General features: G+C 43.2%; 1 protein-coding gene across 1 annotated transcript in view; it reads left to right on the top strand.

Moving 5' to 3' along the window:
* The window catches only part of prim2 (DNA primase subunit 2), a 71,840-nt gene extending 64,471 nt beyond the window's left edge, over nt 1-7,369 (top strand). Inside the window, exons 13-14 of the mRNA XM_042066353.1 lie at nt 3,539-3,607; nt 6,784-7,369. Coding sequence (XP_041922287.1) covers nt 3,539-3,607; nt 6,784-7,011 — 297 coding nt within the window. The 3' untranslated portion in view covers nt 7,012-7,369. The remainder of the gene's footprint in view (nt 1-3,538; nt 3,608-6,783) is intronic.
* The last annotated feature ends 14,887 nt before the right edge of the window (nt 7,370-22,256 follow it).

Here is a 22,256-nt window from a genome sequence, read left to right on the forward strand (position 1 = left end):
ATGGGCGAAGGCCATAATTATCATGCTATCATATATTTTTTATTATTATTATTATTATTATTATTATTATTATTATTATTATTATTATTATTATTATTCCCTTGAACAGGTGGACTGAGACATACTTTAACTTTACTAAAGATTCACTACAAACAAACAGATAAATAGTTAGAAATATGCAGTATTTTTTAATAAAAAAAGAAATAGAAAGAATCTGTGTGTTATTTTCCCCGCTGTCATTCACCAGGCAGATGGGGGGGGGGGGTAAGAGAATACTGACACACGGGAGGCCAGAAGTCAAACAAACAAAGGAGAGTCTCTCTTACAGGCAGAGTAAGAGCTCATCTGCCATGCAGAGAGCGCTACATCCCCTCACCTTCCATAACCTGTGGTGGTGCGGCATTCACGGCTTCTTTTAGATGGAGTCGGTGAATTATAGGAGGTTAATGACTTATTAATGCAAAATGCACAGAACGGTATAGATGTAATTTCACCAATCTATAAACTACTGCCGTTTTGCCTTCAACATGATAGAGCACTAATGGTTTGACCTGTCAGCCCCTGCCACATAATCCCCTGCCACATAACCCTCTCTCTCTCTCACACACACTCACTCACTCACAGTACATACATACTGTCTTCCATCTGTCCACGCACACACACAGTCGTCTAAAGTTCAGGGCCACAGCAGCCAAGGTGTTGACCCATGTATTATGCATATCTGCATCTTGTCAATATGTGGGAGTGTTTCAGAGTTGTGATGTTCAGAGAGGCCCTGCGGGGGCATCTTCTCAAACCCTGGCATGTGTGTAGAATATGCCTGTCCACATGCCTGACTCTTCTGTCTCCCCTTCTCTCTGTAGTTCTCTCTCTCGTTCGCTTGCTCATTTGCAGATTTATGCTCCCTCCCTTTCCTCTATCTCTCCTTCTCCCTCACACACACACACACACAGACACACTGGACATGAAGTTAAAGCACATCACATCAACATGAGACCTAGAGAAGAGTTTGTTTTAGGCCAGCTTGCGTACAGGTTTCTTTAAATGTACAAATTGCAATATGCTGCTTCTCTTGCCTGCTGCTTTAGCCTACTCAAAGAGTACTATAAATAGCCTGATTTATATCACATGCTGATATGCTGGGGGATGCTGTCATATCTGCTTTCATTGGTTGTCAACAACATTGTGGACATGTCTCCAGATGATGGGGAAGCTTTTGTTTACCAATTGTCTCTAAGTGAAATAGATTCTGATTGAGACATGCAAAGTTGTTTGTGTTCCGTCTTTGACAGGAATCGGGAACTTGAGAAGATTAAGACTTTCTGCAGTCCATATCTGTGAGCGAGAGACTATTTAGGGACCGTTCGTTATTTATAAACGGGGCCACCGGAGGAAAATAGGGGAGGGTCATGTCTTTTTATTCTTTGTTGAGGGGAGGGTTACCTAACTTGTTTTATCTAGGAGGGGGGGTCACCCATCTTTTGTATTAGGTTAATAAACAGCAAAAAATCAAAGTGTCGCCATATAACGTTCTCTTTCGTTCCATAGCTCTGTCAACATTGAACAATGAAAATAAGGGAGATTTCCCGGGTTTCTGACGCAAAATACGGAAAATGTCACCAATGAACCAAGACCTTAGCATATGTGGTGAAATTCTGAGCTATGCCCATAGACTTCAATGGAGCAGTCGCTGCCTCTGCTCTGCATAAAGGGGGATTTTGACCCCCCCTCGTGCGATCCGGGTTCCCAGAAGTGGCTCCTGATGAAACATCTTGCTCCGCCTTAACAATCTTTGGCTTTACAATGACTGAGGAAGCCTAGAGACGAGTCCATAGCAACAAGTTCATGTGTTGAATTTGTTATTACCCAGTGTGCTTTGTTGAATGGTCTCAATGTTTTATTGTTTTATTTCATGTGAATACTTACTAGAGGAGTAACTTATTTCAAGTAGGCTAATGCAGTTGCAGGAAGTGTGCATTTAGTTTCCATGCTTATTGTGTTTCCACAACAATGTTAGTGAGTAAATCTACTGAAATGGCCACCATCTTGGTGAAGTGTGATATTTAAGATCAGAAAGCAGAGGGTGAATTTAGAACGATAGTTTAATTGACGTGTTTTCATAGCGCTTTTCAGGGTGGGTGGAAGGTATCGCCAATTGGCCGGGGAGGGTCATGTCTTTTTTGAGAAGACTGTTGGTGGGTCATTGAACATTTTCCTGCAGGCAGGGGAGGGTCATGCAACTTTTGATTGAAGCACTCAAAATCACTCCGGTGACCCCGTTTATAAATAACGAACGGTCCCTTACCAGTAGGATAGTTAACATGGAGAGAGAGTTGTGTTTCAATGATGGACATCACCCTGCAAAGACCGTGCTTGAATGCTCTCTGAATTATAAACTGAGTTTGTTTCTTTGGAATCCTGCATGCATGTCAGAAGCAGTTCCTGGAGACAGCAAGACTGCGGCAGTACAGAGCTTGGGTTCTCGTGCAGCGACTGTGTCAGACTTAAAAGCTCAGTGGTCTGCTGGTGCTGTCACACTCGCTGTGTCGCCATGCAGAAAATCTGACTAATCAAACAGGGAATGGGAAAACCGGCGGCAGTAATTAAACAAGAGCTGGATCATTTCTGGGTAGTAGGGATGTGTGATCTTGAGAATAATAATCACCATATTCTAATGATGTGCAGCTAGCCTGTATAATGAACCCTTTATAAGCATGCATGAGGTGTGAAATCCCACACTTACTAAATGCAGAGGTTTCAATTTAACCAGCATGGTATTGGCTGCTAAAGTATCTAAACTGTGGAACTCTCATCACTTTTACTACAGTATTACGATTGTGAATGTACACCTAAAACCGATCCATGTAAAATGTTCCATCCCGAAACTTTTGACTCGTGTCATTCCTTTGTTGTGTTGTTTTTTTTTTTTTTTAGTTTTACAGTGAAAATGGATGCGGCCTATAATACAGTAAATAGTCTGGAGCAGTCAAATTAAATATTTTCTTAACGCTTTATCTGGATATAGTTCACCTACAGAAACATAACAGATGGTTTTGAAAGCTTGTCTGTATGCTAACTGGTGATGTGTGGCGATATAGTTATGTGCTAGTCAGTGAAGATTTTCAAAAAATGTTGCATGTTTGTTCATCCATCTGTCCCAGACTATAGAGGTACACATGGCACCTGAATAACCGTGTACATAACAGGTGTGTTTATCTGTGTACACCTCTCTGTGTATACCACAACAAAAACAAACAGTTCCATAATTAAGAAACTTTGTTAAATATCCAGGAGCAAGTTACAGTATATTGCAACATTTCTGTTAACACCATCACTTGTTTATTAAATTGGAAGAGAGGCAAGAGAGGCAACGTGATCCACTCAGTATCTATTTACATGCATGGTACACCGTTCAGATAATGAGGTGTGAACTTCAAAGACTGAGAGTTTCTATACTAGAGTGCTGCTTTCATTTATGACACTGATTGTCCTTTTTTCCCCTGCCCCAACCCCCCCCCCAACCCTTTTTCTTGTGCAGATCTTGGACTTAGTCAAGGGAATGCACTATCAGCTGGCCTGCCAGAAGTACTTTGAGTTGACACATGGGGTAAGTTTGCAGCCGGATATAATTGAGGCTTGCCTCTCCTCTCCTCTACGCCCCTTTCCTCTGCTCTCTTCTCTTCTCCTCTCCTTACTGTCTCTTGTCAGCTTTGCTCAGGGATGGTTGCCGCAACTCAAGCGCGAAGACTCTGCATCAACCAGCCACCGAACGCACATCCATCATTAGCTGTCATTGCTGTTTAATTTTTATGGGTTTATTATAGCACTTTAGATTAATTTACCCACCCGACCCCCACCCCCATTTCACTCATGAATATTTAATTTATTTGATCTACTGCTTTTTAGCAAAGACCTTTCGGATCAGCACTTTCAGTCAACTCGTCCCATGTTATTAATATTCAGTCCCTATTTAGATGGGCCAAGCAGGGGCTGTGTGGAAGGAGCCATTGTAAACTTCTACGGAAGTACAATAAATCTTTTTTTTTTTTCCCCCCGTTGAGGGTTCATTATGCCGACTGCACTGTACTGTTCAGCCAGCTCTCACACTGCTTTGTGGGGTCTGTTAATGCAGTCTGCTCCGGAGGGCATGAATGCAGCCCCTTTTGGTGGTGCCAAGTGCTCAGAGAGCCTAAGTTAGGGAGCCTTCATGTGCTGACAGCTTCTGTGAGATCATTGTTATTTATTTTATTTATTTATTTGTGTTTGTTTGTTTGTTTGTTTGTTTCTCCCCCTGCCTCTGCACTGCAGTATTTCTCATGTGTTGGATACCGCTGTGTGTTTGTGCGTGTGTGTGTGTGTGTGTGAGTCTGTGTACACGCGCTTCTGTTTCTGTGTGTGTGTGTCTGTGTCTCTGTCTCCGTGTGTATCTGTGTGTATGTGTGTACACGCACTTCTGTTTATGTGTGTGTGTGTCTGTGTGCATTTTCCCCCTCTTTTCCCTCCAAGGAAGTCATAATCCAGAGTGATGTCAGTCAGGATTAACTCCTTGACATGTGCCAACGCGCTCGCTCACTTTCAAAGCAGCGGAGCTGACACTTTGGGATGGAAATGTGCGCTCATAGTGTGCTGATGCACACACCGCCCATATCTGCAAGGTGACAGGTCAATTTGAAATGTAAGAAAACAGTCGATATGAAAGAGAGAGGCGAGCTCTTCAAACATTTGTCATCTCGACCGTGCAAACAAGGTTCAAACCTTCTGTGGAAAAATCGTTTTTTTTTGCCTCAGACACTTTAGGGTTTTTAAACCAGAATCTGCCAGAGAAGTTGTTTTCAAGAAGTTAACCAATTAACTCTAAATTGCAAATCACTAAAATCACATCTGTCTGGTCTGCCTGAATTTTTTTTTTTTTTTTTCTCTAGCTTTCTACTGGACAGGTTTTCAGCAGTCCTTATCTTCAGCGCCTCTTTAATCTTTGCAATAATCAGACATGTGTGTGTGTTTGTGTACGCCGTGTCCATATAAATGTAATTGGATCAGATAACACATTACAGCATTGTTTGCTTTAGCTTTTTAATAGCCCCACAATGGAGATGTTTCATGAGGCCAGTATACCAAGTGTTGGAAAGGCTGTAAAAATGCCCTCAGGCTGGTCCGCGTTGTGCCACCAACAACCACCACTTTATAATTGCCATTTTGCTGTCCCAGTTCCTCTCTCCCCCTTAATGTTGCACTGTGCTCAAAGTGCCACTGATGGGGCCGTAATGGTTTGTAGTGTTCTTCTTTTGAAATTGCTGTGTGATTACATTCCAAGGACAGCACAGCGCACACTGACACTGCAGGCATGTGTGGAAACAGTGGGTGAGGGGAGCGTGTGGTGGTGCTGGTTCTGGTGGACTAAAGAACATTAAGAGCATGACAAATTGCCTGAAGGCTTACAGTCAAACCAATCCGTAGGCCTCGACCAAAAAAAGAAAATTTATCGGAGAATGCATGCTAGGATGGCCACAATGATCCAAAAACTATCAAAGGATAATCTGGCCCTCCCTGTATGGAATTATGTCTATATAAAGACAGAATTTCAAACATCCACTAAAAATAGAGAACTGTGTTGGTACAGGGGGTATTTCCCTCTTTCCACTCTCTCGCCTACTGCCCCCCCCCCGCCCCCCCCCCCCAGCCACATCCAGGAGTCCTCCTTGGCACAGTTTGCTGCGGCAGCGCACTCATATGCTCATGCCTGAGAGCCTTTAATCACTACCATATGTCCCCCCTGGTTCCAGATCTGTGAGTTAGAACAGATAGATCACCGGCGATCCTCCCTTCCCTCTCTGCTGCATTTATTAAAGGTCAAAATGTAATACTTCACTGATGAAATATTTACACAAGGGCAATAAATCAAACAATAGGAGGAGTAATGAAATGGCAAGAGTTGTAAGAGGGTGGGGCGGGGGGGGGGAGTGGGTGCATGGAGGCCCCTCAGCCTCGCCGGACACGATGCTCCTGAAGGACTTGGGGCTTGGCTTGAGGACAGAATAGGTGGGGGGGGGATTAGTGCGCCTCTAAAAGAACAATACTCGATTGATTTGATTTTTTTCCCCTTCTGTGCTCCCTCGGTTTAGTTTTTCATGTTTATGCATTTTTCATTTGTCACCTGAGAGAGGACGGTCAGAGAGTCGCCGCCACTGCGGTCCCCAACACCTGGAATGCAGTTAAGCGCTGTGAGAGATTTGCGAATAATGGATCGCGGCGATCTCGTGCTGAACCACGACGGGGATTTGGATTGTTTTCCCCCTCGCGAGCATCCGATGGGCAAACCTTGGATTTATTTACAGCTAGGTGAACGGGGTGCTGAACTGGCCGCGCCTCTGCCAGGGAGACGCAGCTTAAGAGTCAGCTGTCGTTTGCAGAGACAAAGGAGGGAAAAGGGCGATGATCTGCCAAGCGGTGATGGATCACTGCGCCTCACAAATAGATTCACTTTTCTCAGCAAAGACACTGTGCAAGGGAGGAGTATAGGGGATAACTCGTTACAAAAAGAAGTTATAAGAAATCTGTAAAAATGTGTTTTTTACTGTATTTTTGTTTGTTTGTTTGTTTGTTTGTTTGTTTGTTTGTTTGTTTCTCAGTCAATGGTTTTGGCTGTTAATCAAAACTCAGGGGACTTTCATAGTGGTCCAAATGACTGCTCTGTGTGTGTGAAGCAAGCGTCTCTGTCTCTGAAACACATTTTTGCATTTCACCGAAAGCTGAACATTGTCTCTCTCCCTTTTGTCCCTTTAGGTTGAGGACTCGGGCTTCTCGCTCAACCACCCCAACCAGTACTTCATCGAGAGCCAGAAACTGCTCGGAGGAGGAGTGAGGGAGGTGAAGAGGGAACCGGAGACGCCCCAGAGAGGCCAGAACCAGAACGCGGCCACGAAGACGTCCAGCGCCCCCAAGACGCAAACGCTCTCCGCGCAAGACGCGGCAGAAATGGAAGATCTTGACACACTCTTCCAGGACGAATAGCAGTTCTGTTAGAGTAATGGCCTCGTTGGGAAAGTTATTTTCAGGTGTCTGTGAACTTTTAAGTGTCTCTGTTGTCTCTGAACAGTTTTTGTAGATTGTTTCTAGAGGGCATCAGGCATCTAGACCCTATAATCTCTTACCCATCGAGCTTTTTACTGTATTGTTATACACGGCCTGTCTAGAATATTTCGATTTTTTTTTTTTTACATATCCTTATAAAGACCTTTCAGCAATGTCTGTTTTCTATGACACATTAATCACTTTTTGATTGATATATATCTTCATGGTGGCAGACTGTAAAAACAAATAGACTATCATTGGCTTTCAGAATAATAAATAAAACAAATGAGAAATGCAATTCTGTGAGTGGCATATCTCTGTTTTGTTAAGCCCTGCCCTATAAAAGAAATTGCTCAGTTATCTTTTGTTATCGCCTAGCCATCTGTCTTGGAACAGCCTGCTGGTTCTTTTGGGGTTATGTTTTCCTTTTGCCAAGGTGTGTGAACAGTGGTGGCTTATCGCCAGTGTCCAACAGCAGACTGAGGATTTGCCTGCCTACTGGGCCGTGACCAGGATATTTCTCCACCGCCTTCAACCGAGCCTTCACTGCTGCGGCTGATTCTCCTGTCAGGCGAATGGCTTGGAGTAAACACTGTTTCCACTGTTGTATGCATCCCATTGCTCAATAGTGCTCAGCACTCTTTAGTTAAAGCCAACTCCATCTGGGCATATTTGTATGATTGTCTGAGGTTGTTTATTTGTCCTCGGGAGGTGAATTAAACCAAATTCCGATCTACTGTAGTTAGGGGTTAAAAAATACTCCCACCACCAATATCACCAATCTTTAGGGAAACGTTAAGTGAAATTAATATAGAGCTGTTTGATTTTCTGGGTGAGTGCTTGTACGGGACACAGTGAGCCAGTTTGAATGTCTTTGTATTCATGCACGGGACAACATGGCATGTGCTGAATACTGAATGTATGTCGTGGCTTTCCTCAGCTTGCATACCTACAGCTCTAATTGTATACTCCCGGTGGAGGAGTTCACGACCCCTTACACGGGGAGCTATTGTGGGAATGGAGGAGATTTTAAATAATGTTTTTTATGTTTACATAATCGTCCACCAATGGCAATGTGTGGGTCTGTGCATTTTGACATGCCAAAATAGTGCCTCTAGGTGTGCTATTTATTTAAGATTGTCTTAATGATTTAGTCTAAAATCTTGCCTGTGTTACAAAGTCCTCCTAAGCATCTAAGAAGTGTCTATACTAGGGCTTTGCCTCGAAGAAATGAAAAGTCTTCGTTTTAAATCCTGTTGATATTTCAGACCTTTTTCTACATCGCGATAAGGCATGATGAATAAATTAGCACTAATTAGATGCATTCCCCTCTCACTCACACAAAATGCACACCGACATCCCTCGGCTTTGCTAAACATCCCATGGACAGATAAAACTCGAAAAGCCCACATTTCCTTTTCTCTGTGCAAAAGAGAAAAAATGACCTTGCCCGTATAAATTTGTCCTTAACATGCACAGTCACCTCTACTCTAGTTAGTTGTCTGCATACATTTATTCTATAATGGCTTTATGCAGCCATCTTTCCTTGTACACTCTGTACCTTCTGAACAAGCCTGGGCTGCTAAATTTAGAGGCAATTAGGAGCACAGTGGAGTTGGGACCTGCATCGTGAATGCAAATGGGTCCCCTGGTAAGGGAAAGCCAAGTAATGGTGCCATTATAGAACAAATTGAATGAGCGTTCTCACCCCAGAGTGGGTATTTTGATGCTGTTCTTTAAGACCTAGTGTTGTGTCCACTATTTCAAACACCGTTATTAGTGATTAAATGTCTAATCTGGAACGTAGGACCACAGATGGGGTCTCTTGAGGTCTTAACAACGGTATTTCTTTTTAATCGATGCATTTTGTAGGTTTCTAAATATGAACTCGACAGAAAGATCTTCCTGACCAACAAATGAACTCCATAGAGATGGTAAGCCCCAGGGAGTGTCAAGTCAAGTGAACATCAAAATACACTTTTTTGTACCTAAATTATTTTCCTATTTCTAAAATAGTTCCCACGGACCCGTATGCAAGGCCAAATAGTACTTCATTGATAATATGACCGACATAAAATGGTGCAGTTTGTTTCACTTATAAACTAATAGGCTGAACCAGTGGACCCCTCCTGACCCCATAACCTTTTATTATCTTCAGCACAGAAAAGCTGTGTCTGGGATTGCTCTAGATGCACCTCTGCCATTTTGATTTATTAACTCTAGGAAAGGGAGTGGAGAACAGTGCCTGATGTTTAAACAGAAGTGGCGGAACACCTCCACCACCACCCCACCCCACCCACATACACCCAACAAGAGGAATGTTTAGTCTTGGTTAAGGTGCCTTCTTATTTACTCATTTATTGTTTACTTGAATGTTATGTTAGTCTGTGGACTTAATTGGTAAAATATGTGACAATTAGTGGGGGGCCCATAATACATCTGGGCCCAGGGGCCCAAAAGTTCATAATCCGCCCATGTTTCTCTGGTCCACTTTTTGGATTATCCAAATGGACACAAGTAAATCAGGTTAAACCAGTCAAGTATGGTCACTCAGTCCACACACAGTGCATGATGACAACACAAACTATATCTATGCTGTACTTCTCTTGAACATGAACATGTCTGCCTCTGCATTGCAGTTCCAGACATGTGCCGTCTCCACACCTTCTATGGCCACTGTTCACATTAAAATCCCTATTTACTGTCCGGTAAACAGATGCTTCCTAATTAACGCTCTCTGTGACCCACAGGCTTTGTCATCTGCTCCCTTTTGTTGGCCATTTAATGCGACACAGTGGCAGTCATAACATAGGCCAAGGCTAACAGGAGTCCCATGCCTTACCCACACCGCCAGAATTAAATTACTTTTTAAAATTGAGCCCAACTTGGTGGGGAATTTGCTTTAAGTAATAACATAGGTAGTTGCATTGCCAATACGCTTACCAGTGATCTGTACCTTGATGTGTAGGCCTAATATCTAGTATTGCTTGCCTGTGTGTTTGACAAAGCCTTCCTCTCTTACCTCCATCCATGGTGTTGTGTCAGTTCAGCAAACTAGCATTCACCTTGACAAATAGATTCACAATTATAAACCCCGTTTTAGTGCCCTGTGCCAATACAGAAGGGTGTTTTTTCCCCTTTCCTCCTGATTACTCAGGTCCATGGCCTGTTTCTGAAGGAACATCTCATGGGGGGGGGGGGGGGGGGGTGTTGTAATGAATTCTGAGCTGATCCATGGTACTGGAGAGGCATAACGCACCTCTTTGTTTTCCAAGACTACCTCCTCACGTGTGAAGGTATTGTTTTTCCATTTATCTCGAGGGAGGAACAATGACGGGCCTTGAATCATTTACATGCGTTTACCGTGCGCCATGGTGTACGAAATGAAAATTTCTTTAACGCCCCGCCGCCCTCATATCGCCTACCGCTTGTGTATTTATTATTTAGGTCCTGGCACCAGTGCCAAATTTTACAGTTGGAGAACTGCCATTCATCATGCTCTTCTCGTAGATTCCCACGCAAGAAGAATATTCTGTGTGCGATCAATGCATTCCGACTTGTCCCAATTTCAGGATCGTGTTCTACAGCTTCATAAGAATGTTGATGGTGAGGAATAAATGACCTTGATGAAATGCCACGTGCTGAATGAATTTACCACCTCGGCACCATGCGTACACACACGCACACACACACATACATACACACTCTCAAGTCTCTAGCCTCCAGTTGGTAATTAGGTCCATTTGTCAGACTTCCATGAGGTTAATATGACCGCACAGACGTGTTTGCAAGAGAGGTAGGGAACACAAGGTAATGTGTGCTCTTTTAGCAGCCATTACGCGCCCTTGACAACTCATTTTACCCGCAGACGGCCTGCCCATAATTTACTCTGGGTGCTGTGTCGATCCACATCCTGGTTGGCATAAAATAGGGTTTGCAATGCTTCTGTGATCGTGTGAAAAGATGCACGTGTATGAGGCCTGTTCAGCAATGTTGATGATGCACAGGTGAAAGTTGCTCTTGTTTTGATCAATGGCTGCTTTCTAAGCTTATTTCATAAATTTGAGTGCTGTTTCTACCTCCACCCTAGCCTAGAAATCTACCTCCACCCCATACTGGAAGATTAAAAACCTCCTATCTCTGAGTCAAGGTGGGGCTATAGAGAGTCGCCATTATCTTGATGTAGTGCTCCCATGTGCAGCCTTTTATTCACTAGCAGTATAATTTTCCCCCAATCTTGCAGAAACTACAAAAGAAATGTCAGAAATAAGCACTTTCCGGCTGCTGTGCAGGCTCCTCGGGGAATCATTCGGAACTCTCAGGCTATCCACATTTGTGATAGGAGCACAAGCGTTGAAATAATAAGGCAGGCATTCATCTTTAAGAAGTGTTTTGATTAGCTGTAATTTAAAGCATGGGACAAAGGCACCTTTTAAGGTCTCCTGTAAAGGTTTGTGTCGACAAAGTGAGATATATGAATAAAAAAAAAATGCTCTTATAAACAATTGCTCTCAACAATTTCGCTTTCTGCAACCAAAAGGAGTAAACAAACGCTCAGTTTGTTTTTATAGAGAAGTGGTCGTAAAAGCCAATGGAAGTTGAATTTCACCACACATTTCAAAAAGAAAAACTGCAAGTTGTTAGCCTGGCGGGCCATCCTATATCATTGAAATGTATAGTCTGGAATCGAACCATTCACCTCACTTAATCCAAGGGGCGGGCAGAGAATTGTCTTTCAAACTGCCTAGGCATGCAATGAGCCAGCGCTACGACCAATCAGAACAAAGAGCAGGATGACGCAAACGCTGATTCAAACAACCGCTTTTCGTTCGCCATAGCCACCTTCCTTGTTGTTCACCGTAGCAGGACTGTCGTCATCCTATTAAGCCCGCCTTAAGACTCTCTAACAAAATAGAGCGCTGTGATTGGATGACGTCTGAAATCCCTATGGTTTGCTACTAGACGTACAGGCTGAGCAAATTAATTTGCCGCCGCTAGGGTGCGTCTAGATTTCTAGGCTAGCAAGTTGTTAGTTTCTAAGGGTTCTTCAATGTTGTATTATTGTAACATTTGTTATACCTCAAAGTTATTCGCCGTCACAGTTCTTGCTATTAGAATTTCACATTTCGTGGCTCTTGACAATAGAATTTCAAAATGCTTACATGTGCATGTTTAGACATTATGGATTTGGTGAATCAATCATGTAATCCTTTAAATTCATGCATGGATGTCCAGTACTGCATTGCTGTGATGCAGTGATGAATAATTTTGGTTCTTTGACTAGATTAAAGGTGTACAGATTTTAGAGTAGCTCTGCCTAGCACATTCAAGCCTGGCCTCAGGATGATCAGACATACTTCAGCTTTCTTCCATGCACTTAATCACTTCTGAATTTGAATAATTACCGTAGATAAGTTCTGTGTATGTGTGTGTGTGTACAGTATATGTCTCTTTTTTTCTCTCTTTGCGTGTGTGTGTGTGTGTGTGTGTGTGCATGTGTGTGCATGTGTGTGTGTGTGTGCATGTGTGTGTGTGTGTGTGTGTGTGTGTGTGTGTGTGTGTGTGTGTGCCTGTGGAGTCACAGCTGTCTCACATAGCCTGTTTATTTTACACCTCTTTTCATTTTCCTTTCTTCCATTCCAGCATCCCACTGCAGTCACGCTTCTGAACCTGGAATCCGTGCAGTCCATGACACAAGGGTGGGTGAGAGCGTGGTGGTGGTGGTGGTGGCGGCAGCTCTCACACAGACTCATCTCTCACGACGTCGGCAGAATTCAGGGGCCCAAGCAGGGTGGTCGGAGGCAAAGCGAGTCGCGGCGGCGTCACAACACATTCAATCACTCTGCGGCGACAGCGACAAAGGTGGTGGAGGTGGCAGCCAACGTTGCGTTTCGTCGCAGTTGCAATGCGGCTGCCTGCGGGAGCGAGTAAGCAGACATGCAGGAGAGAACGAGTGGTGGTCCTGCTAATTTCAGCTGGCAAGCATGAGGTCTTCATCTCCGCTCGAGTGCCTCGGAGGGCGAGGGGGTGGCAGCCTGGTGCCTGGTAACAGCCACGCGCCAGAAAGTAAGGTTCATCTCAGTAGGGAAGGCTTGGCCTGTCATCCTGTGGTGAGACAGCAGCTGACATGAGGCAGCGTGCTCCTCAATGCATTCCTGCACGTCTTAATGACTGCCATTAGAATATATAGTAGGTACGTGGTAGGTACTCTGTCTTTCATCCTTTGCATTTTTGTCTGCTCATGTGGCCCACTCCATAACTGAGTGAGTGTTGTTCTTGTGTATTTTGTTTGTTTGTTTCTCTTCTCTTAGTTGACTGATATTTAGCAGATGCTTTTATCCAAAAGCGACACAGGCTAGCAACAGTGGGAATCAATGACCGATTGTCAGTGTGTGATGCCACCCCTGCTGCACCATGGCCTCCTTACTAGCTACACATTCTTTCACCTCTTTTCAGGTTTCTTTATGGATACTCACCATGACACCTGCTTCATGCCCATCACCTCACTGCATGTTTTTCCCTCCTCTTTCTGACCCCCCCCCCCCCCCCCCCCCCAACCCACACACACCCAACCCCACCCCCCACCTACACCCTCGCGGATACTGGGCTCCACCTGATCTCTGTTAGAGGCAAAATGTGACTGGACAAGGCATCACTTCATACACACGTAAGCGTAAGCTGCAGTTGGACAGGGATGGAAACAAGGATAACAAGCTCCGTGTTCCACGTCTGGCACTAATCTTCTCCTGCCTGCTCCTGGATGACGGCTCCTCCGCGCTCTCCAGCAATCTCAAAGCCCCAGTGCATGTACTGTAATAGGAGAAAACAAATGCGTGTGGACAGAACATCCATTACTTTGATGAAGCATCGCTGCGCGCTGTATCGGAATCATGGAAATTTCTTTATGTGGGTAATAGGAGTGTGGCACTGTTTGATATCATCATTGTGGAAAGAACCACTTTCCGTTTTATGCGGCCCAATCTTTTCTTGTTCCTCGGCCTCCGGCCTGCCCCCATCTTGTCGGTATATGACTGTATCAGAGCAATTTTGATGATACAGAAATCTTCTTACAAGCTCACTCCCATAATGGCCGGCATTAACAAGGAAGATGATAACAGGGCAGATCAGGGCTGGATTGGCTTTTCCTGCAGTGACCGATATGATATGGCTGCAGTGACCGATATGATATGGCTGCAGGTTTCTAATCTAGCCAGGCAGAAACCCACCTGATATGGCCAATCATTTGATGCTTGAGATAAGATGGTGAAAGACATAAAATCAGGAGGACCCGTTCTCGAGTCAAATGACAAAAATCTTCAGTTGCGATGTTTTTTTTTTTTTGTGCCCATCCATACCTTCAGGGTAGGTCTCATATCAGGGCAGGTTTGTGAGGCATGTGACAGCAAGAGTATATTAAACAGTTTGCTGTCATTTTCAAGAGGCAAAGAACATCAGACAGCAAAACACGATCTAGGAAATGGCCTCATTTATAAAGAATTTCAGGATCCAATCTTGCCCCCGCAGAGATATTTTGCACAATCTACTTTATACAGCCCTTCTCGTGGACAAGGGAGGACAGTAGGAGTATGCTAATATATACAGACATTTTCATGGACCGTTTTTAAAATCAGTTTCACTTTTTTTTTTTGCATAGTGAACCACAGAATCATAGACTTGGGTCCCCTATGTAAAAATCTATGTGAGCAGGTGAAGGAGACCACAAACTGAGGCCACTCATAGCAGAGATGTTTTTGTGTCAGTGTATTTTGTTCTATGTTGTTTCTGTATTAGACAAGAGCTGACCGAAGCGAGATACCTTTATTTACCTAGGTTTATTAATACTATATAGAGCCATGGCTGATTGAACAAGCAAGGGCTTGCACCCAATTCAAACATCTTTCTCACGTCAAGCCTGGTCACCTCAGCACTCTCTCTCCTTCAGACAATGTTGACTTTCCTTGTCTTAATTACCATTGCTCTGGGACATGGTGTTTTAAAACGGTTCAAAGTGTCCACACGGAGTGATCCGGTCTCTCAAAAGCATAGAGCTCGAGTCATCCTCGCTTCATAAATCATCCAGTCTTGTGCTAATGTGACTTCGTCCCCATGGACTCTCACAGGAAGTTCTCTTGTGAGTTGGGGGGGGGGGGGAGCTCAAATGCTCTGTCGCCCCAATTAATTATTTTAGGAAAGACTTCAGCCATCCATTCGACTCTGCACTCCTCCCCCAAATCCTAGCAGGACTCTGGGACAAAAAGTAGCCAATTTTGTCATAGAGGAATTAGACACATATTTAGAGTTCTGACCAGGGACTGGAAATAAGTTTCTGACCTTGTCAGAAATATAACATGTTCCCCTCACTCTTAGAGCAGCAGGACTGATAGATTATCCCTGGGCTTGCCAGAACAGGGTTTCAAAATTTTTTGGAAGGGCACATGGGTTAGCAACAACTCCAGTTTCCCCCTGATTCTTGTGGTCTTTGTACAATATCACACAAAAGTTGAGAGAAGGATTTGGATTTTGCCACAGAGAAAGGGCTGGATCTCTCATGAAAGCGCTTGGTCTTTGATAGCTTCTCATGTTGGTATTGTGTGTTTTTTGTGCAAGTGTTGCCTCCTCTCTCGTAGCACCCCTCCTTAGAGATTACACTCATGGTCATGGTGATAATTTGTTTAGGGGTTGATGCAGGGGCTTGCAGGGGGTTTTAGAAAAAACAGCTTTCCAAAAATATACGGATTTACTTTGACCCAGGAAATATCACAATCTGTGGCGCTACAAAGCCCAAGACAAAGCGCTGCACTGGGGAGTGGTGCTGGATGCTCTATTGCAGCCTAATGGTGCATCATAAAATGTTTTCTTTAATTAAATATTCCCACTACCCTCCCAGCAAAAACAAGAGTGTGCGAAGCCAAATTAGCCTTGTGCACGTACGTACACCATCACCCATCGCAATAGCATAGTATGGGTGGGGTGGGGGGGGGGAGTCTGCACAGGAGAGAGAGAGTGATTTGTCCTGACTTTTGACCACACACCTGCTCCACGGACTTGACTTCATGCCAGGCTTGGCGAAAATGAAGTAGGCCACAATGGCGGGCAGCATATTTTCTGTGACAGTCAGAGTAGCCGGTGGGAGTTAAGGGCCCCTTACAAACTCCCCTACTCCACTACACCCCCCCCCCCTTCACTGCCAGCGTTTGTACCTGCCCCCTGAAATGCTAATGAAGTGCCCTGAACAAAGGTGAGGGAACAGAGGACTTATTCACACTCCACTTCCTCCTTCCCCTACTAGAGCGCTGTCTTGAAGAAGAGAGGGTGTCCTCCGCATGGGCTGTGTGAGCAGAGAGAGAGAGAGAGACCCACCAACCCTCACTTCTGAAATTGACTCCCTCAGATGTGTGCTGGGAGGCTCAGAGACAGAGCACACACTCGCACACACACACACACACACACACACACACAGCTGCCTTCAGCACTTTCAATGTCCCATTCACGCACCCACCTTCTCTATTACTCCCCCTGGTACTCCTCATTCTCCCTCACATCCATACACACACACACACACATTGAATTTCCCCTGGGGATCAATAAAGTATCTATCTATCTATCTATCTATCTATCTACCACAGACACACCCTGATAATCACTCACACACACACAGACACACTCACACACACAGGGACACACACACACACACACACACTCCCCTTGGTACTCCTCATTCTCCCTCACATCCATGAAAAGATTTTTTTTTTTTACATTTTATTACTATGTTATATGCCTCCAATGACATTTTCCATATATTTCTGGATTTAGTAAAATCATGAATCCAGAAAATGAGTATCATTTCACCTATGGCTTTTGAATTGTTTTTTTTTTTTATTCTTAGAATGTTTTTCTTCTTTGGTAACTTACATGTGACTTTGGTAACAGTTAACTTGTAGAGTTATTATTACTACAATATAATTTATTTGTAACCATGGTAATTACTCAGCCTTAAGCTTATTTTGCATATTATTGCAGTCTCATATTCATATTGCTTGTAGTCTCAGCCAAATGATCACAGATGTTTCATTATTCTTGTGGTTGTTGATGTTGTGCCTATATTACATTCTCAAGTGCGGCTTGTCCTTAAGTCTGTGTACTCTTGTTGGCTGACTTTTATGTGTCGTTGATGTTCTACTACGGTAATGTCGGAATTATTCCCTAAATCGCTTGGACTGCTGCGTGTAGCACGTGGTCAACCATCCTGAGAAAATCAGATCAAACAGCTTGCCATCAAATAATGCAAATAATCAGTTGACAGCTAATTACATCTCCTATAAATAGATAGATCAGATCAGTGTCTTTCAGAGGCTCAGGAACAGATGGCATCAGTTGGAATCTCCATGCAGAAAATACAGCTTGTAACACTAAAATCAATATCCTGAAAGTAATTGTAGTGAATAATTACTTAATATTAATCTTAGACTGGTAAACTTCAGGAAAAACACAGGAATCAAGTTTATTCTGTTACAAGCAGAGAGGGTACAAAAAATGGTCTATGGTCTATGTAGGCCTAGCCCAGGCCTGGAAGGCCAAAACAAGCCCAATTGGTTGGCTCTCCACTTGGCATCAGACACACCTACTCACACCCACTTCACACCTATCTGAATAGCATGAGGAGAGATATCTTATATATCAGAAATATCACTTATAGAATGTTCCAAACGTTCTCACAATCAAATCATTACAATCCTTGTACTGAGACTATCACAATGATACCGAACATGAATACATTTACATTTCATGACACATGGATACATTATATCAAGGTAACATCCTTTGTCCTGTGTACCTGAACCACTACATTAGCATTTGATTGGGGGAGGGGAGGGTGTCTTTGTTTTAAACCAAGAAGGGCCACATGGCAATTAAATTATTAATAATTTTAACCGTAAAATTATTGCTATCAATCCTTTATTTCAACATTGACACTGATGTGCTGTAAGATTCTGTCTCACACTTGTCATGGATATGTAGATGTTTAAATTACATGCAGAAATCACCATTCCTGTGTCCTATGAAAATGAGCATGTTTACTGTCAGCCTTAAATAGTGAGCTTCCATTAAATGTGGTAGGTGAGGGTTATTTGGCTTATATGAAATCTCAGATGGTGAAAGAACAGGTAGATTATCTACTCTGCAGCAGACACGTATCGTTTTAGATATAATTTTAGAAATGCACAATGATAACAAATCTGCCATTTGTTGATGGGCAGGTTTTTGATGAAAACACAATTAAAATGTGCTTGGTCATCACTCATCTCTTTATACAGTCTGTGACAAATGCTTGCACACAACAGAAAGGCTCCTCTCAAAGTAACAAATTGACAGTGCTTTGTGCATCCATACACACGCAATGGCTTACCATATGCATCATTTGTCTTCATTTGTTGAATGTCTGAGACAAAAGAGATGATGACAGAACTCTCTTATACACCATGCGCCATACATTACAGCTGTCCAATAGCTATCATCGGCCGAGCAGTGGCCTGTTCCTCTAGCTTTACATTCAACTTTGCCAGGGGTGATGATGTGGGTACTGGTTATATGGGTGCCAGGGGTGATGATGTGGGTACTGGTTATATGGGTGCCAGGGGTGATGATGTGGGTACTGGTTATATGGCATTACACAGGCAAACAAACCGCTATGTGCCTGTTTGGGAGAACAGTTTATCATGTACCCATGTCATACACCTCCTTCGCTCTTTCTCTCTCTCCTTTCTCCCCCTTTTCCTTCACTCTTTCTCTCTCTTTCCTTTCTTCCCTTTGTCCTACGAAATGCATCCACCCAGACACTGTCCACAGCAAGAGAAGTCTTGAGCAGGTGGCGGGGCTAACATCATTATCCGTGTTGTGAATGGCACAAATAGCTCTAATAAGTTGGTGTTGTGGTGTTGTGGTGTCACCGGGTGAGCCCGCTGAGGGAGGACGGGAGCGCTGCAAGGCGGGCGAATCCCCCGCTGTGGCTGCCACGGCAACCAGGAGCCAGGAAATAAATGAGCCGCGTGGAGCTCCCTCATTCATCAGGAGCCGAGACGCGACTCTCCCAGGCGGCCTGACTTCCCTCGTTCTTTCTTTCTTTCTTCCTTTCTCCCTCTCTCTCTCTCTCTCTCTCTCTCTCTCTCTGTCTCTGTTTCTCCTTCCTCTCTGTTACACACACACACACATACCGCCCAGTGTAAAACAAGAGAAGAAATAACTTTTTTATCCTGTCAGAGGGGCAGAAAAAAAGAGAGGATGTTTCACCGGCATCGAAAGAAATGTCGTCTAAGTAGGCCTATACATTTCCCATCAGAGATATAGCTCTGCCCCTGCCAGAGGAAAAAAAAGTCAAGGAAAAATGTGTCTCCTTCAAAGTGATTTTCAAATTAGCCATTTAAAAGCCATTTTCTCTGAAGTGCATTGTTGCACAGTGAGAGCATGTGTATACAGAGCCAATGGAAGACTGATTGCTACAGTGTGGTTAAAATAAATTCCCACTGAGCACCTCCTTAGAGGCTGAGTGTGGCATGACACGGTATGGGTGTACGGCCTGATGGTGTGAGTGGGTGTGTGCACGAGCAGTTTGATTAAAAAGTGGAAATCAAAACTGTGAGAAATCCTCTGCAGCCAGATTTTAATCAAATCTGCTTCCACAAATCACTTACTGCCGTGGATGGCTTGCCGCCTCAGAAAAAAAGGTTAATTATCTGTGCCCCCAGTTTGATGCTTAAAAATACACTGCTTTGTGAAGATTGATTTGGGGATGATTTTATCTTCTGATAATAGTCTCTGTGCAACTCTTATTTTGGATACGGTGAGTGATTCTGTGATTGGGAAGTGGGCCACAATAGTAGTAGAATCCTGTCACCTCTCAACCTGAAACCTAATGTGAAACTAGGTGGAAATAAATACATAGTACCCTGTAAAAATCATTGAAAACACAAACAAGCCTTCTGCAACAACTGGAATAAATACTCTTGTGCAAATCTAACCTAAGTCATTACAAAAAAAGGATCATGAGAGTTTGTAATGATGCCAGCCAAACCTGAGAGAGTGTAAGTGGATGTCACTACCCTGAAAAGCCACAACCGCAGTGCTTCTGTCATGACTTGTTTTCCTCTGTCCTAGTTACAAGCAGAGGGATTGTAGCTGAAGCCCTTTGTGAGAGGGGATTTATTTTCTTCCCTGCCTTGTCAGCAGGTCAGGGCTGGAACAGGGCTGTCTAATAAAGATTCGCTAGATTTGATTGAGTCATTCAGTTATACAAGAAGTTTCTCAAGAAGAAACTTACAGTAACAGCACAGTATTCTAGAGTTTCTCAAGAAGGAATTAACAGCACAGTATTCTACAGTTTCTCAAGAAGGAACCAACTAACAGCACAGAATTCTAGAGTTTTTCAACGATTTACTCAGTTCTGTATGTTTTCAGTTTTTTTTCTGTTTACCAAATAGTATTTACATACGGTAAATAAGTAATCTACTAAATTTGAGTACATGTGTAGTGTGTTATTCTTTCTATATGAGGTTCGTGCAAGGTCGTGCAGAGCAGACAACATTCAGAAACAATAAACGACAAACAACAGCAAAAAATCTATTTTTAGACTTGGCAGGAAAAAGATGGTAAGCTGAAATAAATGTAAGATTCACCAGGAAAAAAAGTCATTCCTTTTTGTGCCATAAAATTAATCCGGCTTCAGAAGTGACCCCAATATTTCACCCGAGGTGATGCGTCTCAATGGTCCAGAATAAGAAGTAGGCTAGGCCTTATAAAATACAGGTTTGGACAACAATCACAGTGAGCTCCAGGAGGGATTTACAATGCATTTTCCTCCTCTGCTTACATCTAGACGCCATTCTAGGCCACCAGGGAAGGCCGTAGCAATTGCAGGGAGTGATTTAGGACAACAGCTCGGAGCAAATGATTAAAGCTCATAATTCAGCAGTATGTATGGTAAAATGCGAAGATAAAGCCTTTCTGGTCTTCTCGGCTGAGTGTGGACCAAGTAAATGTCCAGAGACCTCACTGATGGGTTTTGACTGAACTAGGAAGCCTATTCAAAGGAGGAGACGCAATATTGTGTTTGACAAAAAATGTAACCAACAGTACTGCAGACTGCCATAGTTTGCTTATTACATTAACAAATAAACAGTGTGATGTTTGGGAAAGATACCAAGTGGACAAAATAAGAAACACATTTAGTAATACTTTACAGAGATGCTTTCAATGGATAAAAACCACCAAACTATGACCTACAGTATAATATACATCTTAAAAAAGGTTAAATAGTGAAGAGATTGTTTGTTTACATTAATTAAATGAGTTAACATGCATCATTTCATCTCATAATCAACATAACTCAATTCATTGTTTGACATAATTAAATCAACAACTTGAACATTAGCAACCATTCTGTTAGAATAATAGTGTTATAAAAGTAAAAGTAAATAATGCTGGGCTACAGAGTTGAATGAAAGGCATGAGGAGTGAATAGAAGGAAGTTCTTGGATATGTTGGATCTGACAGATACCACAAATACTAGAAAAAACATTTAATACTGCAAAAACATCACACGTTTCCAGATCCTGGAAGGAAAACACTGTTTTTGCTATTGATCTATTGTTATTAAATATCTATAAAGCAATATTTCGATATCAACACTTCAAGGTTGTTTTCAGGATACAGATAACACAACAACAACAGTAACAGTTGGGGCAGCCGTGGCCTACTGGTTAGCGCCGGAGGGTTGCCGGTTTGAACCCCGATCAGTAGGCACGGCTGAAGTGCCCTTGAGCAAGGCACCTAACCCCTCCCTGCTCCCCGAGCGTCGCTGTTGATGCAGGCAGCTCACTGCGCTGGGATTAGTGTGTGCTTCACCTCACTGTGTGTTCACTGTGTGCCGTGTGTGTTTCACTAATTCACGGATTGGGATAAATGCAGAGACCAAATTTCCCTCACGGGATCAAAAGAGTATATATACTTTAATTATATTATACTATACATCAACAACAACAATAACAACAACAACAATTTGTTGTATAATGCACCCTTTCTTAGCTCTATTAGCCTGTGGTGCAGAAGTAAAGAAGGAGAGGTTTAAATGTAGGAGTGGTATAGTGGATGGTGGATGGAGGCCCTAAGGCTCCAGTAGTTAAGGGGACGTT

The sequence above is a fragment of the Alosa sapidissima genome, chromosome 16 (assembly GCF_018492685.1).
Source record: "Alosa sapidissima isolate fAloSap1 chromosome 16, fAloSap1.pri, whole genome shotgun sequence".
Classification (NCBI taxonomy): Eukaryota; Metazoa; Chordata; class Actinopteri; order Clupeiformes; family Clupeidae; genus Alosa; species Alosa sapidissima.